This window comes from Neopsephotus bourkii, unplaced genomic scaffold (genome assembly GCF_033783945.1).
Source record: "Neopsephotus bourkii isolate Nb327-2 ecotype Australia unplaced genomic scaffold, CSIRO-AGI_Nbou_v1 NB_1052, whole genome shotgun sequence".
Taxonomy (NCBI): Eukaryota; Metazoa; Chordata; class Aves; order Psittaciformes; family Psittacidae; genus Neopsephotus; species Neopsephotus bourkii.
The window spans coordinates 185,399-213,121 of record NW_026901541.1 but is presented as its reverse complement, the minus strand read 5'-3'; the positions used below and the strand labels follow the sequence as shown (position 1 = coordinate 213,121).

The following is a 27,723-nucleotide window of genomic DNA, read 5'->3' as shown; positions in this document are numbered from 1 at the left end:
TCCTAAGTCTTCACCAAACAGGGTGCCTAAAGGGACCAAGGATTTATTTTATTTTGTGAATTCCCCCAACCATGGGATAAAGAAGGCACCCTAAACCTGTGCATCTTTCTGAAAGTTGTTGCCTACCATTTTAGTCCCATGTCAAACACTCACATTACCTCTGTCTGTCTCTGAGCCATTTCACTTGTATAAACGAAGTGGGAAAAACAATACAAATAGACTGACGGAATGGTTTGGGATGGAAGTGACCATAGGGATCATCCAGTTCCAACCCCCTGCACTGGGCAGGGACACCTTCCACTAGACCAGGTTGCTCGAAGCCCCATCCAGCCTGGCCTTGAACACTGCTAGGGATGGGGCAGCCACAACTTCTCTGGGCAACCTGTTCCAGTGCCTCACCACCCCTCATAGTGAAGGATAATACCCACATGAAGTCATCAGTTAAGCCATGGAGTGAAGTGGGAACACAGCTAAGGTCTCCCTGCTGTTATCCTTTTTGCATTGGAACATGCTGCTTAATTATTTTTTAATCAGTTTTTTTTTTTAAGTTGATTAGACTGGAACTTAAGTGGTGATTTTGACAAATGCATTATAATTAACTGTAAAAAATTCAGTAAACTGGAAGAGCTGTGAAAAACTGAGATTACAATGTAAATCCCTCGCCATCCACAGCATGAAATCTAGCCCTTGTCTACATCCTCCTCTTCTTTTAAAGTTCCAGTATTGAAAAGCCCACCATTGCTGCACTTTCAGGTCAAGAAGCTCAGAACTTTGTGATCTTACTGGTGGAATCAAGGAATAGAAGACAGGAAATTATAAGAAAAGATCACCATAAAGTCTGAAGCCAACTAAAAGATAAAAATTGCCTGGGGAAGGGAATAAAAGGAATATATGAATGCATCTTGTGCAGTATTTGCTCTTCTCAGCATACAGGACACTGTAGCCCTCTTCAGTTCACCAGTTTTGGAGCCTTCAATTACAAAGGAAAGCATTTCCCATGACAAATATAGATATAACCAGATGACTCTGTGTGAGAATATTTTTTCTACAGCTTAAACATTTATAAAATTGAACAGGCTCACAGACAGCAAAGGATAAGAAGAACAGGTGATACAGAATGAAAATGTTATTTACTTTTGCTGCTTTCCTCAGAAGAGGTGCCTGTTTCTTACTTCAGAATAAAGTTTGGACACTGCTATTGAGGGGCAGAAAAGGGGAAAAACTTCCAAAGAGTGACTGTGCGTGAACTGGCAAGAAATACAGTTAAAGGTAACACAGAATATGATCATAATCCAAATTTGTTTCACAATGCAATTATTATTTTGAGAGGTAACACTATGGTAATGAAGCTTTTTGGTTGTTCTTAAAAGCAAACTTACTATGAGATAATAGTTCTCTCATGTACTTCAACCAGTAGAGTTTTTCAACACATGTATTTATGTGTCAAGTAACAGACAGTGAAACCACAGCATTTCAAGTGGATTAGTGAAGTAATATATTAGAATTTTTTAGAGTGAATAAAGATCATACTTTGCCAGAATCCTGAATCATTTTGACATTTTCAGATCCAAATTTGTCAGAGTAGAGTTTTTGAAGTCTTTGGGAAATTTCTGAAAGAGGCGTGAGTTTGGGCTCTTTGTAGATATATTCCTTTCCATCTTCATCCTCAAAGAATCCCTGTAAAAAACAAAGTAATCAAAATCTTGGGGAAAAAACACATAGCACAATGATTAAGATGAACATAATGTGCATGGTTCAAAGCAAATATAAACATTTAACACCAGAATTCAAGCAAACATAAATAAAGAGAAATTAAAATCTAAGTAAAAAAGGTTTCCTAAGAGGATAAAACCCCAGACAAAACAACAAACAGAAAAATGTACTTGTCTACTACAGAATGAGTGAAAGATAATGGAAACACAGTTACAATTTTAAAGTTTTGTTGTAATTTTATGGTGTGCCAAGCCTTCGAGATAACTTTTCTTCACTTTTATTCAAAAGTGAATTTTCAGCACTGTTTCACTTGCCAAAACAGAAATCGTGTTGCCTAACAGGACTATCTGATTCACAAGTGAGTATTTTGGCAACAGCTTACATAAAAATACTCTGGAAATTTTCTTTATGTAGTAATTAAAAATTATATAAAATGAAATTTAATTGTAATTATCTTAATTATATGTTGTACTGGATTGGCATATACTTCTTTCTTTTTATTACATAAAGCATTTGTTTTAAAATCGCAACTAAAAGCAAAACAGATTACATGGGAAGTGAAACAGGTCATTGGTTTAAAACAACAAGCCATGTCAGAGTTCATGTTTGAAACCAGAAAACAAATATTTTTGTCATAAACAGAACAGACAAAATAGAAAAGCACAACATATCATGTATAAACACAGGCTAGATTGACAAAAATACCCACATCAAACTGAAGTGAAATGCAGTAATTTTTACTGCATTGCTTGCTTTTTAAGCAGTTACTGTAATTACCTCAGAATCTGTTTCACTGTCTGTAAACTGGTATTGCTATAAAGTTATAAAAAACAACAGAATACATGTAAAGTTATACTGCTTAGAGCATTTTACAATTCTCCATGCTCAGCTGAACAATAAGCAACTGGGCTATTGCATGTAGAAAGTGTAATACTTGATACTGCGTGATACCATACATACGCATTCTAGACACATATTAGAGGATGTGAAGCTGCCCAATACAGAGCCAGAACTTTTGTTCAAAGCATGCAATACTGATGCATAGAAAAAGAGTGATTTGTTCTCTAATGGAACTTGATGTTGTTTTTTGAATCGCAATGGCCATTAATGCATACCAATCTAAGAAGCAGCCTTGCAAACCACACTGTAGCACTACAGACATTAAGTCAATACATTGCTAAGAACTGACATTATAGAAAACTTACCGCTGCCTTAAGGTAGTAAATCAAAGAAAAAAAAAAAAGGAAAAAAAGGCAAAAAATTTACTGAGAAAAAGAAGAAAGAAACTATATTGGGTATTGCTGCAAGTTTTAAAATCAATTACAGATGGTGTTTAATTATTTCTTACAGAACACATTTCTTGTACTTTTTATATCATGGTGTCAATACAGAGGATGAAAGAGTAAACACTGTCTGCTCTATGCAGTAAGAAGAACCTGAATTTATTTTACAAATGAAACAAACAAAACTCACCTGTCCAAAGAATGCTACCCTGAAATAAGTTCCCAGCAGTCTCCTGCCCGTATGCATAACTTCTGTTACTTTACTGTATGCTCGATGAAGAGTGTCATATAAATGAGCAAGCCTCTAAAAATAAGAAACAGTCATGGGGTAAAGGAATAAACTAGAACTTTCCTATCTTAAAACAACAACTTACGTCCTTGTAGTTAATAATAACTAAAACCATTATTTCATTGAACAGTAGTAATGTTTTGAATACAAACCTATTGTATAGAATAATATAAATTAATATATAATAATACATACAATAATATAAAACTTGTGTGGAAGAACACACTATTGATTTTTAATTATTTAAGGAAAAAAAAAATTATTTAAAATTAAAACAAAAATTTCAACACATTCATATTTCATTTACAATTTAAATATTCTTGTTCTGTGATGTCCAATGCATCATGCAGATAAGAAGAGAAAAATCAGGACTTTTTTTTTCCTCACTTGAATTTACTTATGATGAATTTACTACCTCAAAATCTCTCCGTTTTTCATAAATAGGAATTATAAGTTTATATATGTCGGCAATGAGTTCGTAGCGTTCTGCCTTCCAGAGTCCATCAGCACACTGCTCCAACAATTCCATCAGCACATCCTAGATTTGGATACACATTTGAAAAAGGAAAAGTATTGAGTACTCATGAAAAGCACAGCAAATAATCATAACTAAAGTTCTTTCCAATGAAAAGAGAGATCTTGCCTCAAAACAAAACAGAATGGTTTGAGTCTGCATTCATATTCTTTTCGTCTAGATACCTCTGACCTCTTAGGTCTACAAACGACACCTGTGTGAGGACCGTGGGTCTTAACTTGAGATCCTTGTCTTACCTTGTAACAGGTTGGTTGGTTTTTTGTGGTGCTTTTTTTTGGTTTGGTGTTGTTTGTTTTTGTTTTTTTTTTCGAAGTTTGTTTCCTTGGGTTGTGGGTTTGTTTTTTTTTTTGTTTGTTTTGCACAAAGAACATAATTTTAAAAAGATAGCTATACAAACACTTGACTAACAGTTCTGAAGGAAAGTATCACATGACATTAACAATAAAACAAAAGGATACAATACCAAATCTGTACTCAGAGTAGCTACTAAGATATAACTGTGGAATCTGGAATAATTGGTCCAGGATTAAGCTATAAAGTGAAAGAAGCTCAGAAGTCCTGAAGGGTCAAAAACAGAGTCACAAGCAAGAAACCACCCTGGATTTGTCAGGTTTGAGTCTAATATCCTTATTTCAAAAACCCCAGTCATTTAAGGTTAAATAAGAACTATGATTTTCAGTATGTTAGAATGGAAGCATGAAATCTGCATTAGAGCAGTTACATCATAACTATAAAGTCCCTTCAGTTTGTCATAATTCTTTATTTTCCATGATTTCTTCTGCTTCAGTCAGCACAAAACTAAGATAACAATAGTTTCCTCTGGGTTTCATAAATTTGAAATTACTTGGCTAAGTCCATTAACTCATTTACAACAAACAATGTTACAGATACCAGAGAAAGGTTACAGCTCCTGTGAGAAAGCTGTCATATACTTGGTCATGGTTTGAGTGCAAAAGAATTTCTGTGAAGAAGCTCATTTGCTTCCACAAACCCTATCATAAATCTGTCCTCTTCAATCATGTCTGGAGCTCCAAGAACCTCCAAGAGAATCCAAGTCTGAGACTGAGGAGTGTCAGAAGACATGACATTTCTACTTGAGACTTTCTGGTACCATTCTTGCATTGTAGTGGTGAAGCCAGAAGCTGGAAATAACATATTATCCTTAGAAGGGATCCAGTGCTATTTTATTGCCCTCCTCCCTTCGGTAGGGGACTGAGACAGCATGAACAGATTACTAAGAAAAAGCCTACTTTAATACTGATTGCAAAGAGACCGAAAAATGCTACCCTTATCCATATGCTGCAATGGTCCCCAAAACATCTCTTCCTTTCCCCCAGTCATTATTAGGCTGTATAGACTCCCCAATATCACCACCCTCAATGATTAGGTGGTGACAACAGAAAGCCCAGTGTCACTGCTGGCCCTCAAGACTACCCACAAACTCTGTTTTACGTCAAGTCTTAACTCAGACACCAGAGGGAATCCAAATACAGGAAAGCAGCAAAATTTTGCTTGCATACACGAAAAACACATAAAAAGCAAAAGATGTGTGGAGAGGTGATAGGAGGGAGGAAAAGGACACAACATTTCTGGGCCACTTTTCTCAGTGTTTATCCGTTCTCATGGGAAAAGGGTTTTTTCCCCATATACCCAATCAGAGTTTCATTTGTAACCACCATACTTCAGGCATCTTATGTGTTTGGGTAAGTACCTATTTCTGCTTTTCATAAAGTGCTTTGGTATACTGAATTACACTGGATGTTGATCACTTACAATATCATGTGACCTTCGAAGCGCTTTCATTTACCAATCTGCAAGTTAGAGAAAATCCTCCCATGGAAAGTCATAGCTAAATAAGAGACAAAAAAAAACCCCCAAAAAACCCCAAACCCAAACAGGGAGGTGGAGATTGACTCAGTATCTGTGATGTAGCTGTATTCTGGCAAAACTTATTTGGGGAAAAAACCCAAAATCTCTGAATTAAACTGTTTCCAAACTTCATCTGCACGGAAACTGGCACCTGCCACAGGCCTGTTAGCCGTAGCTCAGATCTCTCACTGATAGAATGCTTACAGCAAAGTCTAGCACGGAAAGGATACCAGATTCCAGCCTTTTACCTTCCTATTTCCGACACTCAGAAGTTTGGCGTTTTTGTTTTTTTAGTATTGCAAGAAGAATTTGACTTGTGCTGCTCAAAAAATATGATTTTCTTTTTTTCAGACTAGTACAGTTTTGCTCACATAAGAACACACTGAGGAAACAGCCCATATATGAATATGTTTCTATTCATGAAGCAACTAGACTACCTGCTCTGAAGTACTTTTGTAAAATACTAGTCACGCAAATTTATCCATGATTTTTAGCCTACTAAAAACCACACAGTTCTTCCCTATTATTACTCTTCTTGGGGCAAACTGTAAGAAGTTATCTGAGAAATAGCAACTTTTTTCAATACTCAGTGAGTCAGAGTACCACATGGTTAAGTTTAAAAAGGGTTGCATGCAGAGAAAAATTAAATTTGGCAAGGTCTGATGCTTTTGCAGGCTCACAGACTTATAATTTCGCTCTTGGCTTACTTTCATTCCATGGAAATACCGAGAAATGGAAATAAATTTGTGTAGGGTTCAATGTCCCAGACAAAGCAGTATATTCCTTTTGCAGGCACTGACTAATGAGAAAAAGAATATTTTTTTATATCTTTCAATTTAAAAATAAAAAGAATTTATGCCTGTCAAATGGCTTGTCAGGTAGATACTGACAAGAATTTCTAACAAAAGTTTCCATCAGCATTAGTCACTAGTAACCCAACTCTTGGCTCACTTACAGCAGCTTACTTTTTTTTTGAGTAACATACTGAATTTCATGCTGGATCAGGAAAATCAGTGGTTTAAAGACTACAGCACATAAATTAAAACAAACAAACAAAGCTATCTGGTATTGAGTGTCCTTGGAAAGAAAAACCACCGAATTTCATCATTTCAAGTTAATTTCAATTTCTGCCTTCCCAGAAAAAGGCAAGTCAACAAATTTTGCCTTAAAACTACAGAACAAAGCACAACCAGAACTTAGGAGTAAAACACAGGTACACTAGGCCTAAACCCAGGCTTAAATCCCCAAGTCTTTCATCTGTTCCTCCTAAATCTGTTAGCATAGGCACAATTTGCAGAGTCAAATAATAGTCATACACCTTTGCCATATAACAAACTAAAACAAAATATATATATTATATATTATATATTATATATATATGTATATGTATATGTATATGTATATGTATATGTATATATAAACAGGCAGTCTGTCCCTCCCTCTGCCACCTATCCTGACTAATACATAGTGCAGATGTAGCTCTTCAGAAAAAAGATTATTCATTTTCTTTTTACACGGGCTTCTTAATAGTAAAATTTACTGTAGAGCACAGATGGATCAGTGAAGACACAAGGAGAGAAACTTAAGCCAGAAAAAAAATCAACACTGATGTAAGTCTGGTGTTGGTTAAACTATTTCCATTGTTACGGTGGATTTGCTCAAGGAAACCGTAAACCAATAACAAACCACTAAACACATTTTCATGATTGCTGGTGCAGTAACATTCTAAATCAAAGTCAGTTTAGGGGAAAAATAAAAAACCCAAACCAAACAAAAAAACCCAAAACAAACCAAAACCAAAACCCAAACAAAAAAAAAAAAACAAAAAAAAACCATCTTACTAACTCTAATAAGCCACAATAGTGTCCATCCTGTCAACTAGCTTAAAATCTTATTTTTGAAATTACAGAATCACAAATGGTTAGTGTTGGAAAGGACCTTAAAGATTATTTAGTTCCAACCCCCCTGCCATGGGCAGGGACACCTCACACTAGCCAAGGTTGCTCAAGGCCCTGTCCAACCTGGCCTGGAACGCTGCCAGGGATGGGGCAGCCACAACTTCCTTGGGCAACCTGTTCCAGTACCTCACCACTGTCACAGTAAACAATTTCTTCTTTATGTCTAGCCTAAATATCCCCTGTTTAAGTTTGAAAATTTTGCTTACTTTTACTCCAGTAGTGGTGTTGAGATGATGCGCTAGTGCTTTATTTAATATAAATCTATATAATAAATTCTCTAAAGCCGAGACAGGTCACAGAAGTATTCTATTTCAGTTTTAGGATTAGAAGAGCAGCTAAGAAAATAATTGTAATATCCATCACATTAGCCAGCCTCCAGACTGAAACAGAAAACTTGGAAAAAACTGCCAGCACTTCAACGTGCATCATTTCTAACACTATTATGTTTACTTACTTCATTGAAGTGAACATCTTGCATTCCAACATCCTCCATCATTGAAGCCTCTTCATCAATATTAGGCGTGATTACTCTGAAAGCAGTGCAGCCTTGCCTAAACATCCCTGTCATAGAAAAAGCAAAATAGATAAGTTATTTTTTCTCCACCAGGATAATGTTAGGCCATTTTGTGATGCTGGATAAAGCAGAAGACATATTTAAAAATACTTAACATTACACATACTAATTAAAGCCTCAAAAGCAACCAGTAAATACGACAAAAACACATATTTATTTCACACTTATTTTCACTATACTACAGAAGCATGTTTGTTTCCTAGCTCATTCCTAAAAAGATTCTTTCTGACCAGATGCGAGTCTGACCACCAAAGGTTTTATTGAATGACTACCTCAAATGCATTTTTCTTGCTCCTGGAAACACCACAGGTAGAAAGAAGTCTGACTCTCTATATTACTGAGAAGAAGTAACATTTATAGGACACTGTTATCACTGACTCAGCATTTAAAAATTTCTATGAATTTATTTTGACTTCTCTGGCAATGACAGATTTTCCTAAATGCAGTGAGAGATTACTTGCGGAACAAGAATATTCACTGGTGAGTTTGCTTTGGCAAGGGTCTGACTTCAGCTGTTCACAGCTCTGGTGTAAAATAAGCGGGTTTTTTTCTTTCCCTAAAAATTTTACTTCCCCTTTATCTGAAATGCTGCCTCTTAGATATGCAAGTATACTCTTAAATACATAAGTATACTATCTGGTTAGATCAGAATTTTTTCCTTCATAACAATTAAATGCCTACAACTTCCTCAGGGAAACCATTGCTTACCCTAAACTGTATTGAAAAAAATATAAACATTATAGTAAGATTTCAAAATCATACCTTTTCGTGTGAGATATTCTGCAACCAGTGCTGCTACGTGGACATAGCACATTGCAGCCTAAAACAGAAATATATAACAATCTCGTAAATTACAATTATAATTATAATGGAAGTATTAAACCTAAGGTATGTAAGAGCCACAGGCTGAGATAATTTCTTTGGTTTTCCTTTTTGCTGCTTTGCAGGAGATGTCCTGTGATTGGTTTAAGAATTCTCCACCTCATTTATGCAAAAGAGTACCGGTGCAAGAGCACTCACTCTTTACCAGAGCATTGTGTAGCATGGACAACCTGAGTGACCAGGGATCATGAATTACAAGGTAGGAACATCAAACTAAAATAAAAACAAGTTGGTTTTTTTTGAGGGGGTATATTTTAAGTGTTATGTGAAACGAAAGATCTATTAATTATTCTACTCAGCCTTTGATGGTTCTTCTGCTAATCTGTTTTGTCTTTCTTTGCTCCAGACCAAGAATAATGGAATAAAATCTGGTGACAAACCATTTGAAAGCAGCAAAAGAAAAAAAGGAGAAGCTTCACCAGTGAATGGAATTTGAAGGAATTTGGTTGCTGTAGTCCAGAAAACAGAAGAAAGAGAAGAGGGACAGCACAGTCTTCAAGTATTTGAGATGCTTTATGAAATTGACATTGATATTTTTTCTCCGCAGAAAGGACAAAAAAATAAAGATACAAGATTCTTCCTTTACTAAAAAGTTTTAGGCTTACAGCAAAGTGTTAACTCTAACTGTAATTCTCAGTTGAACAGTTTACATATGGAGGTTGCAGAATTTCAGAAAATGGAGGTGAAGGAAAAAAGTAAGTGTGTGTTGAAAATTCTCTCTAATTCATACTTTCTATGGGGTTGGGCTTGGTGATTTCCAGAGGTCCTCATGTAGTTGCAGTCAGAGAGTCAAATTTGAAAAAAAAAAACCAAAAAACCCAACCAAAACCAAACAAGCAACAAACCAGACCTGAAAAGGAAGAGGACTACAAGAGCTTTTCTTCTGAGAGAGTGAGAGTTGCTTCCTTCAAAATAGAAGCTAGTAACAGAGTATTTTGGATATGTCTTCTGTGTTGCTACCATATACTAGAAAAGAATTGTAGTACTAAGACATGAGTGAGATAGCAGCTACTATTTCTTGAAGAGATTTACTCATTTACATGATTCTAAGTTTAACAGACATGTTTATGAAATTCAGTGATGTCTTGTAACGTGATTTACTTTCAGATGAAGCAAACTTTCAGAAAGAGACAAAATGCATTCTGTATGCTGACAAAATACTTACATCAAGACATAAAAATCCCCACTCCCAACTGTTGTTGTGTAAAGAAATATTTTAACAGCACAGTGAAATCAGATGACTTTTTTCCAAACAAAAAAAATTGTGATTTCTCAATTTTAAGAACACAAGGAGTTTCTTAATAAGCTGGGACAGAATCAAGCTGATTCTGTAAAGGCAAGTAGAGAGAAATTTAAGGAGTGGCTTGAAGTGTTTCAGCAACTGATAACAAGGATATTTCTAAATAGAAGGTCTGTGTCTTCCATGATTTGCATTGAGCATTCCTGGTTTAGCACTGTATCAGCTACAGTTGTTAAACATATACTTTATATTAGCAAACAGAGTGGGGCATAAACTTATCAGCCATTCAAACTAATCTACTAATAATTCAAAAATTATTAAAAGTGCTTATTATATTACACACTAACAACTACATACAGTACATTAAATTTCAAGAAAGATAAGCTGAAGCTTTTAGAAAGCTAAAACTAGTGTGATTTTTTTTCTCTTACCTCTGACAGATCTCCGTTTTTAACATGGATCCTTGCCATGCTGTCTAACCATGTCTTCCTTAGCTCAGGCGTACTAGCATAAGACTTTGCCAAACTGTACTGGAGGTCTACAAGCATTTCTGGATCATTCTCATGCTCTTTCATCTGAGCTGTAGCCATCAGTACTGTACGAATACGTTTTGTTAAATCCTTAACATCAGAAGGGAATGTAGTGTGCTAAAACACAGAGATGTCAGGTTAATTACTATATTTTTCTATTATCTGAATAATAAAAAGTTGAAACAATTACAAAAGATGCTATGATAGAGTTTTCAAGCATCTTTTTACAGTATGGAAAGAAGAATAAAACCAGACCTTTATAATTCTGTCATTATTGGCACAATTGTTGATGATGGAAAGGGACTGCTGAAATCTAGTTCCTCCAATTCCAACAACATCCGCAATCAACTGGCTTACTGAAATAATAACCTTGACATAAACAAGTGTCTTGTTAGTGCATATTTAATGAAATACCCTTGCGATGCACCTATGAAGTAACTGCAAAGGAACTGGAATTTTAATTGAAAGATGACTGTCTTCAGTTCAATTATATTTGTTTTGGTTTTTTTTCCAAAGTTACTTGTACAATAATGTAGGCAAGAAAAAACAGGCTTGTATAAGTTTAATGCACATGCATTCTCTGCTCTAAAGACTGACTGCCAAGTGAACTAGCCAGAGGTCATAAACCTAGTAAACTATTGTTCCCAGCTTTGACAGAACACACAATTTTCTATGTATTTGATTTACTTTAGACTTTAACTTGATTGTAACTGCATTCTTTTCCTTTTTCAGATGCAACAGGGTATGCCAGTCAACAATTAACATCTACAAAACAGAACATCTGCAAAGGACAAATAAAAATTATTTCCTGTGAAACACAGGGCCATGAAATTGTTTGTATTTCCTTGTACTGAACATGCTTTTATTGCCACCTTTTTACTCTTAGAATAGTACCAGTCTTGAACACAAAATAATTTCTTTTATGTCTTTACTGGACAGAGCTTTGCCTCTGCACATCCACAAATACAATATTTAAAACCAAAAGAGAAAAATAAAGGACGTATACTAACTTGCAGATGTGTCCTAACAAAAGACTTCTTCCCTGTGTAATCAAAATTATTTCTCATTAAGAAGTACAGTAGCTGTGATGCTTCAGTACGAATCGAACTCAGTTTGGAATTACAGTATTTCAGAATTTCATAGCACAGTGCAGAACACATATCAGCTCTACCTTCATAAAATGTAGAAGGAAACTGAGGAAAAAGTAGAAAAGAAAGAAATTATTCATTAACACTAGCTTCAGTTCTTTATAAGGATATCAAGAAAAATACAAATATATTAATAATCCCAAATGGTGAAAAAAATAGACATAGTAGTTCACAAGACAATACGACTTTTACAGCAATTCAAAGGACACTGCTGGGATCAGATCAGTCCTCAATAACCAATACTAATTTGGTATTTTAGTTCTTAATTTTTTGCATAATGTATTGTTGACTAAAGAAATGGATAAATACTTGAAGATTAACTATTTTTAAACTTCTTACCTTAAAAATAAGTGCCCTTAAAGCAATGAAGACATTTTTCAGTGCTGTTTCAGACTGATTCTTTTGAAGGAAGCAGAGGTATACATCAAATACTTTCTTCATCAGTGGATTATGCCCATGATCAGTCAGTAGTTGATTCTTTATTAAATTGAAAGAGAGAATGTAGAGTTTTGTTCAGTGTTACATTTATACTATTCTAAGAACATACAGATCATCCAAAAGAAGGAAGTATTTAATAAAAATGGTAAGAACAATAAACTATCTGCACAGTATGCCCAAGATGATTAATACCATACCTTAATTATACATTTCTAACATTTCATTAGTACTGCTTATAAACAGTCAGCTTCTAAATAGGCTAATAGAACACAACTGTTTGAAACAGCTGTTAATTAAATCAATTACGATTAACAGTTCTTTGAGAAGCACTCTCAAAGTACTAACACACTTTGGTTACACTGGATTTGGCAGCTCACACAGATGAATTTTCTCATAGCAGTGGAATTTGCTGATAGCAATGCTCTCAAACTCCCCCAAAACCACTAACCATCTTTCAATACTGTAATAGAATTGAAACTGAAAGGCCTCTTAAGAACAAATATATTAGTTACTTTTCAGAGTTTTACCTGCATCAATATTCCAAAGCTCATTCTGAGGCACAAAATACACAAGGTCACACCTGATTTCTGTATCATCAACTGCCTTCCATCCAAGCTTTCTTTTAAATCTGGCCTCCTCCAATTTCTCTAGCACAGGTCCTGGCTGTGCATCTCCTTTTATCAACTCATATTACTTCTGTTTTGCTCTGAGGACCTGTTTTCTCCCTTTGTCCACTGAGTACATGCAATAGGTTCCTACGGGACTAGAGGATGAAACAGTGAGGTCTCTCCTCTTACAAAACATCATAATAGGTTAATCAATCCAGGGACTGCTCAATCCAGTCAAGGGAGTCCAGAACTGAGAGGATCATGTTAAATCTTGCTCCCTCTTGACTCCACTGGCCCTACAACATGATTCTACTAGGTCCTGCACCTTCTGCAACTCCTTTGCACACTCCACTCTTCCATGTCATTGATATATACAAGTATCCAAATGGTATGCTGCAAGGCAGCTCCATTACTGTTTCAAGTAAATTTTACGTCAATATTAACTCAAACAATCTAGTTTAACAGATTTTTAAATAAGATTCTTGAGGCCCACTACAGATCTGGACTCTTGTAGCTTGTCTTAAGCTCTCTCAAACATGGAAGAGGTGTGTAACTGCAGATGTCCCCTTTTCTATTCAGGATGATGCAAAATATTCTCCATGCTAAAGAACTTCCAGATAGTCATAGTCATTTTGGGTATTCCTCAATACTAAAAAATTGAAGGAGGCTTGCAGACCGTAACTCAGTACAGTTTCAAGCTCTGTGTATGAAGATACAAACGCTTGCAGAGGTTACTGCTGATCAGTAAGAAGCCTGTGTGTAATGAGTAAGTGAAGTGAAAACGTTTTGCTGCAAGAGGTTAACAGCTTTTACATGACACAGTAATGAAGCACAATGCTAGAAGTGCTAAAAATACAATGCTATATTACTAGACTATAAAATATAATTTTAAAAATATTTGAGTTTTTTCCTAAAAGATAATTATGGGAGATATTAACAGTAAGAGAAGAACAAACCTTAAAAGCCATTGTGAATAATGACAGAGTATCCAGAATCGTAAGGCAAACTTCAGTGGCAATATTTGCTTCAAGTAAAGACTGGTGAAGAACATCTGCATCTGAATGGCCATAGCCTACAGAAATTCCAAATGAAGTGTAAGTGCTGGATATACTAATTTAGATGTTTCTTATTTCCAAAAGACTTGCCAAACTAGGGAAAGATTAAGAAGTAAAAAGCCTGACAGAAGTTAGTACTCAATACAGAAAAAGAATCCACAAGTGCATATGATTATTCTAACATAATTTGCAAAAGATCATAAAATATATTAAGAACTAATTTCAACAATAAAAGCATTAAATAGCAGTTTAAACAGTAAATGTCTGATGTTCATATATATGTGTATATAAATATAAATGTACAGGTTATACACACACATATAATCTTAAAATAAGAATTGCAGTAGAATGGAGTTACAGCTAAAAATGTGTGTTGGTAAGTTAGCAATGTTATAAGAATCTCAAAGTCAACCATAAGTCCACCATTGTAAAAATACAAAACACTAAGAATTGAAGGAATATAATTGTGTACGTATATGCAACTGAGGACCCAAATAATTATCTGTGCTCTGTAGAATACCATGCAATAACTCCATATTTAATAAAAACATTGCATTGCTTCTAGCTGCATACTGTATTTAAATAATTTAAAAAACATATTATAAGCTGTACTGAAGCAGGATATGCCATTTATATTCCCTAACATTAATCTTTAAGAACCAGACTGACAAATGTGCCCTAGCTGCTTCACAAAAATTTGGTCTGGATTGTGTATGTATTTTAGTTCTACAGTCAACCTGGCATTACGAAATCAATGGCAAGCATGACAAACTTGTACAGATGAAAAAAAGAACAGAAGAAATTATATATTCTTTCATAATGACACCTGGCCACTTCCTTCTGCACTTCCTTGCTTCCCTGGCTGAAATATGCATGCATACCCATAACCATCAGTTTCTTTGGATTTATATATTCTTTCTGTATACTTAATTGTTCCTTTTTGTGTGTGTGTGTGTTCTCCCTGTGTCCACCTCTTCCTCCTCCCATTTACTTTGTGCTTTCAATCTAACTACATTTTCACCTCTCTAGTGACAGAGAGGAACAACCAGCATTTGAAAGCAAATAGCAACTGTTTGCCACATATTCTCTTTTATCTGAAGTGTTCTTTTCCTTAAATAAATTAAAAGAGAAATCCTTCTTCATTAAAATCACCTTTGGGTAGCCTGAAATCCTTAAGTTAGCTAGTGGTTTCAATAACATTAAGGACACCAAAAGATGACAAGTATTTTGAGAAATGTGTTGAGGACAGAGGACATGTTCCTTAAAGAAATAGTTTCTTCTTCCAGTTCAGGAGGTGCGAAGTTTATTATAAACACCAAGTAAAAACTGTAGTCAATGCACAGAATTCCACAGAGTTCAATTTTTTTTTTCTTCACATAATTTAGAACAAAGAGGTAATATGGATTACTCTGCACTATTACTAGAGCTAGAAGTTTTATGCAGGACGTAAGCGTAAAGGAACACTCATTTCCATTGAGTTAAAAGACTGATTTAGGAGTGCTTTTGCCAAGCACATAATAAAAAACTATTCTTGTTCAATTCATTACTATTCTAGAGAAAATGATTTTGTATTCTTCATGTATAACTAACATAGTGGAATCTATTTTTCACATGTAACTTAAAAAAAAAAAAAAAAAGCTATGGAACTAAAATTACCCCATATAGTATGGACAATCTCAGAAGAGATTCAGAGCAGCCCTGTGGAGAAGGACTTGGGGGTGCTGGTCGATAAGAAAATGAACATGAGCTGGCAGTGTGTGCTTGCAGCCCAGAAAGCCAACCGTATCCTGGGCTGCATCAAAAGGAGCATGACCAGCAGGTCGAAGGAGGTGATCCTGCCCCTTTACTCTGCTCTCGTGAGACCTCACTTGGAGTATTGTGTGCAGTTCTGGTGTCCTCAACATAAAAAGGACATGGAACTGTTGGAACAAGAAGAGCGAGGTGTCCCTGCCCATGGCAGGGGGGTTGGAACTTGATGATCTTAAGGTCCTTTCCAACCCTAACTATTCTATGATTCTATCTGCCTGGACACACACATGATTGTGCCCCCTCACATTCACACTACTGCAGAGTAACTGAATTTAGAACTATTTAAGAACACTGAAAATGAGATAATATCTAATGACTAAAGCTTGACAATGATCAAATACAGGTATTACAGATCAGGGTATATCTCCTGTATTTTACTACATTTGCATGTCACTATTCAACTGAGCATCCTCCTCTCCTCCCACCCAAGCAATACACATAAATCTACATTCTTGTAGTTTGTATTGAGACGCTTTAGAAATTTGAACAAAGGGCCTATTATTTTCATACTTAGGCACAAAAAATTCCTCAGACATGAAATATCACACTATGACTTCAATTCTATTCCTTGTTCAAATGTTTAGAAAGGGAGAAATTTTAAGTTTACAAGTTACATTATTGGAAAGAATCATGATTTTAGAAGTAAGTAAAGCAACTACTTCCACCAGTTACATCCTTCCTGTATGTATCCCAGTGATGATGCCTACAAGTTTTATTCAAGCTCTGAAAACAACTCTGGATCCAAGATACAGGCAGACTGACAACTAAACAAAACTAAAAATTAGACAACAAGACCAAAGATAAAAAATTTCAATTTCACATTTGACATGGTTTTTACAGAAACATAATTTCACTTTGTAAAACCTCGGTCAATACAAGATGTAATATTCTGACACTTATTAAATGCCCAACATTAAAAAACCCACCCTATTATCACTTTATGCAAAGTTATCTGAATGAGACACCTTCCTTTGTTCATTTCCTTCAGGTGGGAAAGAATGGAAAGTTTATTTTTACAGAAGCATGCATTTATTAAAATCTTTCAGCTCACTGTTTCTAAAAGTCAGTAAACTTTGTGAAGTTCTGAAAGTATGAAATCTCTTTGCACAGGGCCTAGGAATAGCAGTGTTACTTATTTCCCAGAGATTTATTTTTTTACAGTCTTCATCTACAAAGTATTTTACCTTACTGAATATGTTGTCATACAGCGTAAAAGCTGTTTTGTTTGCTATCAAAAAACATCTAGAAATTATCATGATGCAGCAGCAGCAGACTGATTACAAGGAAAAAAGCATTTTGCACATTTCTAAAGTTTTCTGACATTTTTAAATTCAAAGAGTTGCATTTCTTCTATTTAACAGCATGAGAATGCACTTACAAACAAAGGTCTGGTGGGATATTTTGTTTTTCAGTTTTTCACTACACTATCTGGTGAGTCTGGTGCCATTAGGCTAATAGTTGCTTTTTATTACGGACGATGAGCTAAAAGATTTTAATGGATAGTTAGATATGCTTTGGGAAATAAAAGAATGGACACAGTGAACATACAGTTAAATAATGGCTTTACTGCACATAATTCTTTTCAGTATCAGTGTTGTGTTTTACTGGATTAGTCAACCAGTTTCATTGGGTTTTGAAGCTGAAAATTGAAAAATGGTGCTTCAGAATAATGGGCATACAGTTTATTTTGCAATTTAAGAGCAGCATGTTTAAAAAGATAGGCCAGAAGCAGATTTAGTTTTCAATACAGCAGTCTTATACAAGCTGACTTCAACCTGATTAAATCTTACCATTGTCTACAGAAATCCCAAGAATACTTGATATCTTTCTCACACTGAAAACAGAAAAATCACTTCATTATTGGACGCTTTTTCACTTCCAGACAAACCAAGTTAAGGGCTTCACAAACTCTGCAGAAATTCTAAAAAAACTTATTTCTCCTTAGAGGATGTCAAAACATGGAGATACGGTCAGAGTGCGTATGATTTTAGACCAATCATTTTTAAGACCAAATGGGAGGCAAAAGTAAATCTTACTAAAGCAAATAAAAAAAGATAAGTAAATTTTCTAAGTATGTGCAGCACAAAGTTGAGGTGCATGTAATTTAAAAAAACCAAACCAAAAAACAAAAAACCACCCCAAAACAAAAACCAAACCAAAACAACCAAAAAAACTCCAAACAACAAAAAACCCCAATACAATTTGAAAATATGCTTTAGTTAACCATGCTCCATGTTATGGCATCAGTCAGCACTGACTGTTCTATCATACGGCAAGGAACAGACCATCCAGTTATTCCTTTGACCTAGAACAATAAAAGTCATCAAAGTGCACTGGTGTCGCTCTGGGACCTGTCTCTGGTGTTGTGGTACTGGTTAAGGATGATGAATGTTACCATGTCATGAGACTTACTGTGGTTAAAAGTGAGAGAGTTATCCAGGCTGCTCAGCTGCTGTAATCTGGCATGCATCATCCCTGTTCTGTTACGGGAAACAGGCAATGTCTGAGATTTTCGATCATGAACTATGGATCCCAACCCCTCCTGGTTCCTGCAAGATGGGTGAAATGGGATAGAAGCAAAAGTTAGACATGTCAAACTGCAGCAAGAAAGGAAGTGTTAGTTAAGCATAAGCAATTTTAGAGAAAGAACTATAATGCAACCTATTTAGTGTTTTATTTATAAAACAAAAATAGGTAGCTTAAAAAAGCACCACAGCAAACTCTTTCTGAAAAGTTCAAAGCATGAAAGCAAAAGCACACAAGCACTTGCTCTTGAAATACTAAATTTACTTCAGAATTTTTGAAAATATAAGTATTTGAGGACATAAATATTCTGAAAATATTCAGAACTCAGAACCAAATCCTCTATTTTAATTGTAAAAATTTGAGAAAAAAGTTAGGACACACAGTGGTAAAATTAGAAAGCAGACATGCAACAGGAGTGCAGGAATTAACTGAGGTATTATGTACGTCTTACCCAAGCAGGAAGGGAGAAGAGCCATATACTTTGTTAAACTTGCAGCAACCAAGTGAAGAAAACAGAAAAGTGATCTGTGTTAGCAATCAGTACAGGCTAACTTCCTATTGAGTACCACCACCAGAGCTGATGAAAAATGAAAACCAGTGCTTGAATTACAGAATTCCCTGTTCCCTTCCATTCTCTCTCATTTGTGTATTTTAAAAATACATGCATTGATTGTGATACACTTCACTGTAATGACAATGTGAAAGACCAGAAAGCTACCTTTACCAGGAAAATGCGATTTCTCTGCAGAACACCAGATGATTTCTATAGCTTTTTATTCATTGTAACATGAAGTACACAGACTAGGTGATCAGTGACTAAAAAAGAAAGTGTTGTAGTCTGCTCTACAAACTAATTTGAAGAATTTTTACAAAAAGTCTGAAAATTTTACTCCTATACATCCAGAGTTTGAAGTACACTTAAACACAAAGGCTACAATCAAAACCTTAAGAAAGTCAGATTTATTTTGGCCTTTAATTTTTCCTTTGGGGTATGTGAACAGAGAAGAAATTTTTTTTCTTGAAAAATCTTGAAGGAGACAGTCAAGTCTGTTGTCTGTACAAAGAGGTATTAATTATTACATTATTATATTAATATATATATTTAATGCTATTAAATTTAAATTACTAACAAAACAGTGAACATTTTAGTTAGAATGCTTTCCTACCTGAATTCAGCAATGACTTTCTCACTGAGTTCAAGAGAACCAGTATTTCAACCTCACAAGTTTAATTATAACAGGTTTATTATATCAGCCACAGTGTAAGGCCTAAACAAGTTGCTGTATCTTTTTTAAAAAACTACTTTGCATTAAAAACCACATTAAAGCAAAGATACTCAAATAATTTAGTGCACGTTTCTGACTCCCATAGATTTTCTCCTAAACAGCCTTTGGAATATACACTTATCTAATGGTACTTTGAACTTCAAAATGAAAACCAGCAGCATTGGAATGTTCACCAGTCACCTGTCAGTAAAAACACTATATATAAAGTTTCTAAAACATTTCAACGGGCATGATTTTATGGCCAAGTGAATAAACAAAACAAATAATAAAAATTCTTCCTAATGCAAGGAAAAACGTGCTGTAAAAGATAGCATTTAAGGGGTGGATTTTCAAGTAATTGATAATATACACAACACACATCATTCTTAAACACATACCAGCCTTTCAGACAGGATACAGATTTGTTATATAGTAACCGGTTCCTTACTTCAAACTGTTAGGTATCATTTCACAATAACTGTTCTACTCATGCAATGTATTTGTAATAAAGAGATTCAAGGCATATTGTACACACTATTATTCTTAGTGAACAAGACAGTGAAATTTAAATTCCACACAGTACCTGGCTATGTATCGTTTTCCCATGTACTGGAACTGGTGTAAGCATACTCTGCAGAGAACACACAAGTCAGAGAAGCATTTCTTTAACATTTATGCACATTGGAATTATTCAACTATTATTTAACTTTAAACTCTTACATCATAAAACTTCTTTATTTCTCCCACCTTTAAAATTCCCTTCCAGTTCCCAAGCCAAAAAAACCTAAATATAACTCTTCTGAAATCAGTCAGGTTAATTGAATTGACAAACTACTTCTAGAATTGGAAGAGGTAGGCTTTTACGAGTCTTGTTCCTGTTCTTGTCCAAGGAAACGTGAGATCACCCACTGCACTAACAAGATGGAAATCTTATTTTTTATTCCATATATTGCTTTTGTGATGTAAATCTTCTTTGATAATTAGTAATTTGAGACTACTGATTTGATCACAAACCAATCCTATCTGGCCCTTAAGTAAGTATCTAATGGCAAAATACTGTTCCTCACCGATGCTGTACACTTTACAGCTCAGGCTTTAGAGAGTGTACTATGTAGGCTCATTTACTTGTTCAGTTCTATCTCTGGTACAATCAGTATCATGCCAGATGTACTCAAAGGATGAGTTGAAATAATACCTACAAAACATTCCTAAAATAGACCTTGAGTAGATCAATCCATAACACAATTAATAACTGATATCACATTGATTGAGCTTCTGCTACTTCAGCTACCACTGAAACCAGAGAGACCATGACACACTTGTGAGGTGGCCCAATGCCAACCTCATGAAGTTTAACCAAGCCAAAGGCAAGGTCCTACACTTGGATTGGGGCAATCCCAGGCCCAGCTACAGACTGGGCAGAGAAGAAAGTCAGAGCAGCCCTGCAGAGATGGACTTTGGGGGTGTTGGCTGTTGAGAAACTGAATGTGAGCCGGCAGTGTGCGCTCGCAGCCCAGAATTCCAACCGCATCCTGGGCTGCATCAAAAGAAGTGTGCCCTTCTGCTCTGCTCTCATGAGACCTCACCTGGAGTACTGTGTACAGTTCTGGTGTCCTCAACATAAAAAGGACATGGAACTGTTGGAACAAGTCCAGAGGAGGACCACGAGACCTCCTCGTGATGGAGGACTAGAGCACCTCCCATAGGAAAACAGGCTGAGAAAGTTACGGCTGTTCAGCCTGGAGAAGAGAAGGGTGTGTGGAGACCTCATAGAAGCCTTCTAGTATCTGAAGGGGTCTATAAGGGTGCTGGGGATGGACTCTTCATTAGGGACTGTAGTGGCAGGACAAGGGGTAAAGGGTTCAAACTTAAACAGGGGAACTTTAGATTAGATATAAGGAAGAAGTGCTTTACTGTGATGAGGGTGGTCGGGCACCGGAATGGGTTGCCCAAGGAAGTTGTGAACACTCCATCCCTAGTGTTGTTTAAGGCTAGGCTGGACAGAGCCCTGGGTGACATGGTTTAGTGGGAGGTGTCCCTGCCCATGGCAGATGGGTTGGAACTGGATGATCTTAAGGTCCTTTCCAACCCTAACTATTCTATGATTCTATAAATAAGCAAAGTAAGCTTTAAGGGCTTCTGTAGTGCACAACTTCAAGCAAACAGTGCCTTCTTAACTTTTTACTTATGTACCAGTCGATTTCTATGAAGAAACAAGTTAAGTGTGCACAAGGATGGAGTGCTGCCATTGATAACAAATAATGGACTTATCCCGTATCTTTTTCTTTACAGAATGGCAGAGGACACAAGGGGAATGCTAGGAGGACGGTTCATATCCCTTTGGTTCTGAAGTTACTTAATTCAACTAATTTTGATATGCAACCATATAATTTCATCCAGTTCATGTTACCAGATGCTTTTTGATGCAGACAGGGTACAAGATGGTTCCTCTCCTATTCTATGAGCATAGCAATATTCTGAGCACTACTCACTCTTTAGGAACTTTCCAAGATCACTTCTGTTTAGCCTAATTCCAGAAACTATCATGCAATCAGACAGACATGCAATTGTGCACCTCAAGTTGAGGACTGCTAAATAGACCAAGATGGCATGATTTTTTCAAACAAATAAATAAAAATGTATATAATACACATTTATATCCCAACTCATGTTTTTAACAACATAATGAAATGTGTGATTTTATGACAAGCTCAACAAAACTCTTACTCTGTAATCGTGAAAAAGTCCATCAGTTCAGATTTTGTAGCCTTGTTCCAATATGTAAACAATGCATCTAGGAAAATGAAAAATATTAAAAACAAGACAAAGGCAGCAAGCACACAAAAATCTTAAGTTCTTAGTTTTCAGATAATGAGGATTCAGATAATCTAAAAATGGCTTGTGGGGTACAGGTAATTATTACAATTTAAAATTTCTCTTGAAGCTCATTATACGAATGAACGTATCAAATCTCCAAATGAGTTTCTACAAAAAGCTTTTAATTAATCCATATTCCCATACAATTTCATATTTCAATTAGTAATAATTGTGTAGTCAGTAGAGACTCCAACGTTCTAAACCTGTAAAACTACAGAATACTGTGTTAGTCCTATAACTTGCTTTATAGATAGGTCTCAACATCTTTTAAAATTAGAATTTATTATTTCTTCTTTTTCATTTACGATGTTTTACTACAGATGCATTTTCAGTGCAGGTTTCAGATTTTCTTTACTTGCACAGATTTCAAAAGCGACTATTTCTTACAAAGCTTGTAGTTACACTGCCAAAACCTAGTCACTTTCACCAAAAATGTTCAAAATTAGCTAACAAATTCAAAATTATTACAAAGGTGTGTGGCAAAGTTGATTAGACACTTGTTATTTTCCAGGAGTACTGAGACCAAAAAAATGCCACTGTGCTTATGTAAGTTTTAACTTGGATTTCCTAGAATTTCTTACCAATTTTTATATATTCCAAACTGTGAAATAGTGAAAATTATATTTTTTAGTTTTATTATTCTTTGCAATTAAAATACGTAAAATAATATTGATGTAATTACATATAAATGTAATGGTGTGACTGGATACTAAATGAACCTTTCAATTCTCATTCTTGATAAATCAAGGTAATAAATTAAAGAACCACATAAACTTGATATTTAGAAATTATTATCAAAATAGGCACAAAAACAAATTAACTACTTCTGATATGTTTAGCACAAACTGAAAAGTTCAATGCTTTCAACAAAAGAGGTTTGCCCTCTTTTTTAAATATTGATCATGGATAGGGATGATTGAGTTCTATGAAACATAGTAAACCTTCTCCAGGATAGTATGGATCATCTCACAAACATCCCAGGAGAATGAAGAAGCATTAATATCCCCATTCTAGAAACAGAAATACACACAGTGATAAAATAATTTGGCTTCATGTCATATAGGGAATGGAAGGAATGGACTAGTCCAAGACTATTCCAGTGACCAATGAACTATTGTTCACCTCCATTTTCCAGACCGGACTGTATAGTCAAACACAAATAGTCAATTTCTTAACAAGTCCTTTAGTTAGCCTCACACTTTGAAGAAATAATATGCATTTAATGCTTACAAAGTTTAATTCAAGTTTAATTTGATCGATCACACATATTTGTAAAACACAAAACAACATGGCACCTAAACTCAAAAAATTCTGCTGATTTTGAAAAAGTATTAAAATCACAGGCATAAATCCAATACATGATTTCAAAATTATGAAAAAAAAAAAAAAGGTGGAATTACATACCTTCTGACATATTTCTCAAAATATGAAGGAAACACATAAGCAGACTTTTGATCTCTGCTTGGTCAAGTTTGTCGTATCGAACTACAGAGCTTCCTAAAGTGCTGCTCTGATGATTCTGACAAGAAAAGAGATATATTTTGGTTGAAGAGTTCTTAAACTGATAAGAAACTATAACATTTTAAATTGCTTTATTAATTCCTGCAACAGAAAAAGGATCTCAGAATGGAGACAAAAATGTTTCATGTAGAGACAGGTCACTAAAACACACATTACACACATGAAGTATACCAAATCAGGCCTCTTTACCTTTGTTTATTTTTTTTTCCTCCTTTGTATGATTCTTTTGCCCCCCTCCCCTCCCTGAGGGAGGAGTAAGAGGAAAAGTCACCTAATGATGATTAATAATGAAGTTAATTATACATAGATACCCACATTGTAGAGATCAGGCATGCCCTTTCTGCTTAGATGAAATACTTTAAAAATAAATGCTACTGTTAGATGATACACATATGCTCCTTGGCTTTTGAAGAGACTTTATGCTGAGCTGGAGACAGACCTGCCTCTACAATATTCTTTCCATATAAAGATGTAAGAACTGAAAGGAAAATGTACATGAATGGTAAGAATCTGCATTCTGGAAGATTAAGTACGGGTAAGTAACTTGCACTTGCCTCAAAATAACTAATAACTAAATTAAGTTGTTTTGTTGTTTGGGTTTTGTTTTTTTAAATCTTTCTCCCTGATTCATTTATACAATTCCTATGCGTGTGGGAAGTTAATAAGCAATGCTCAGTACTGAAGTCTGTACAAAAAGAAAAAAAAACCAACTCATAACTGATATTTCAAAAATGCATGCTACAAAAAAAACCACAACAAAACAAACACACAAACAAGCAAAAAAACCCAAAACCTTGAACTTCAGGCAGAGACTTCTCTTTATCTGCAAAAGAGTAATTTCCACACAGTCAGGTGTTACAAAATCCTCAGTCTGAGGCTTTCACAGATATACTATATAAATATTTACTTAAAGCATAAATTATGCCCTTTTTAGTGCCTGATTCTCACTTCCAATATGAGGCCACTTAAGGAAATGGAAAACAAACCAGACGTTTTTTGCAAGTCTTCTGCTAAGCCAATGCAACTCTGGTTTCTGCAAGAATGCTGGATCATATTGGCTCCATGACCATTTTAAGGACACATAGAAGTTTTAGAAAAAAATCCTTCATATCAGAATTAAAAAGTAGTGTACAGGGAGAAAAGCACTTGGTTTCACAAACAAAATGAGAAGTGCCAGTACCTCAAGCACCTAGCAAGAACTTACTGTAATTTGGGAGACAGACACCTATATAAGCCTGATTATTGCAGATTCTAATGACCTCGCAAACTGTTATATTTGACATATCTCTGGTGAACAAGGAGGTGCTACTATACAGCTTTATGGATACTGAAATAGAGCAGGTAATTAATGGGGGGCAGAGTAGAAACAGAATTTGCGTTTCCTAGACTTTCAGATACTGTCCAGAGTGCTAGATAATATTCTCTCTAAAATAGTTGAGCATATATATGGATAAAACTAGGACTATAAGCTACCCCCAAGATTAGTTTAAAATTACATCAAAACCCTATAAAGTATGAACATATTAATATAGAAACTGATATGCTTCCAGCCAATTTTGATTCCACAAGTATAGTTTACAGATTATTCTGAAAGAAAATTAGAACAAAAACATGGCTCTTCGGTATGATATCAAGCAATGAGCAAAAACTCAAAGATAACGTGCACTCAACAACTGATCTACCAGAAAGAAAGTTTGAGAAGCAACAAATGAGAAGCCAGGATTAAGTATTATTCAAGGAAAATATTAACAGCATGCAAAACATAAATCCTGTACTGCCAAAATCGGCAGACCAGAGTAGAATTTTCAAAGGATGATGATGCCTTTGAAAACCCTTTTACTTGGTAAAAACACTACACATTAGTAATTAACAGCATGACAACTAAGTAATAGAGATGACAGCATTGCCATTTAGCAACAGTGTATGTACAAAATATTGCTTTATTCTGTCAATGTCAAAGAAGATTTTCTAGTTCTATTTATATTAAAGACCCTAAGACTCAAAATTCTGCTGCTACTTAAGCTGATTGAATTTTTGTGCTGAAATTAAATCATGTAAAGGAACCATTCCAGGTTTGTCATTTAAAGGGATTTGACATGGTTACATTGTAGATATTTGGCTTGAGATTCAACTGTTGCAAAGAAGTGGCAAAACTACTGATCACACACTTCACTCAGAAGCTTAACTATGCCAAGCACAAAAACCAAATACTTCTTGTAATTGAAGAGAGAAAGCAGCATGCAAAATGTTCTCTGGCAAAGCTGGAATTGTCAGAAGTGAAAAATCCATAGTAACACGGTTTTTCTTTGCAGGGTGAGAATTTTCTTCTTCTTCTCCATTAGGGCGCATAGCATGAGCAGAGTGCCTTCTGAGAAGCTTCTCTCTCTGCCACACGAAGGCATGTCAGAGTCAAGGGGAAAAAGTTAACATGTTGTGACTTGCACAACAAGATCTAAGAAAATTAAATGTGATCAGTATCAACACAAGCTCTAGAAAGACATGACTGAATACCTCAAAGCTACTGCAGCCAGAGCTCCTAATTTGTAACAGCTTTGAAATGAAATGATTTAGAAAAGTTAAGCTAACACAAAATAAATTACCCAGAGAAAGCACAGCAACTGTTTTTTCAACATGTTAAGAAAGCTACACATAGTGTGTATAGAACAGGATGGAGTGAAGGTCTCCACAAAACCAAACCAGCTATCCTAACTGAAATTCAATTCTCCCCAGTGCAAATCAATACACTTAATCTAGTGCCTTTCTCTGACAAAACCCCCAACTGCTCAATATGTCTCTACATTGAAAATCTTGTATTTTCCACAAAACATCTTAAATGCAATGCAAAAAGAGTTCATACTATAATAATTTTGCAAAAGAACAACTTACGTAAGATACTGCTCTACAGTTACTCTAGAAAGCTCATTCCCAATGGAGATTAGGGAAATTAACTCCAATGAGAATTAAGATAAAGTTTCAGGAATGCACTTCGGGTTTTTGTTTTTTGTTGTTTTTTTTTACCTTGTCAAGAGAATTGCTCTTGTCGCTTTGTCTGTCTGGGAGACTGTTTCCTGAGTCTGTACTTATAAGAGAGCCTCTTGAGTCCGCACTTCTCACACTATTAACATTTGGCGTTGATGCAGTGTATGGGGAAGCTACAACAAAAATTCCAAACAATATAAAAATCTGAAACAATACATATACTGAAAAAAGTAACACCATTGTTTAGTTGGACTTCTAAAGCCACCATATACGTATATATAATAATTAATTCCATTTACTTTTAAGGAAGACAAACTTATTCTACAGTTTCAGCAAAGTATGTATGTATACACTCAATCCACTTAATCTACTGCCTATCTCTGAAAAAAAACCCAACTGCATATATACACCCAGGCTTCTGTACAAATACATCCACACAGATGTAAAAGCCAGATGGAGAAATCAATACACACTTACATGACAAAGCATGTGTATTTAAAAAAAAAAAATCTCCTTCCCCATTTTTAGTATTTTTTTTTCTGACTAGAAAGTGACACAAGTAATCACAGCAAACAGCAGAAACAGTAAAACACACTAAAACAAGAAACAGGAGGATGCCCACAC

At 35.3% G+C, this 27,723-nt stretch overlaps 1 protein-coding gene across 19 annotated transcripts in view; it reads right to left on the bottom strand.

Annotated features, from left to right (window-relative positions):
- Window positions 1-27,723, bottom strand: part of DOCK9 (dedicator of cytokinesis 9) — a 113,475-nt gene that overhangs the window by 5,663 nt on the left and 80,089 nt on the right. For 3 of the 19 annotated variants that reach the window (XM_061361056.1, XM_061361055.1, XM_061361057.1), the window contains exons 34-49: window positions 27,139-27,272; window positions 26,332-26,505; window positions 24,004-24,118; window positions 22,450-22,516; window positions 20,306-20,353; window positions 18,344-18,480; window positions 14,024-14,139; window positions 12,361-12,498; window positions 11,884-12,066; window positions 11,129-11,242; window positions 10,775-10,990; window positions 8,984-9,041; window positions 8,102-8,208; window positions 3,701-3,823; window positions 3,187-3,300; window positions 1,531-1,677 (exon numbers count right to left, since the gene is read on the bottom strand). In XM_061361056.1, the coding sequence (XP_061217040.1) occupies window positions 1,531-1,677; window positions 3,187-3,300; window positions 3,701-3,823; window positions 8,102-8,208; window positions 8,984-9,041; window positions 10,775-10,990; window positions 11,129-11,242; window positions 11,884-12,066; window positions 12,361-12,498; window positions 14,024-14,139; window positions 18,344-18,480; window positions 20,306-20,353; window positions 22,450-22,516; window positions 24,004-24,118; window positions 26,332-26,505; window positions 27,139-27,272 (1,991 nt within the window). Of the gene's footprint in view, window positions 1-1,530; window positions 1,678-2,490; window positions 2,527-2,918; window positions 2,925-3,186; window positions 3,301-3,700; window positions 3,824-8,101; window positions 8,209-8,983; window positions 9,042-10,774; window positions 10,991-11,128; window positions 11,243-11,883; window positions 12,067-12,360; window positions 12,499-14,023; window positions 14,140-17,721; window positions 17,766-18,343; window positions 18,481-20,305; window positions 20,354-22,449; window positions 22,517-24,003; window positions 24,119-26,331; window positions 26,506-27,138; window positions 27,273-27,723 lie in introns of all 19 variants that reach the window. The other 16 variants (XM_061361062.1, XM_061361060.1, XM_061361063.1 and 13 more) reach the window with 9 other exon arrangements.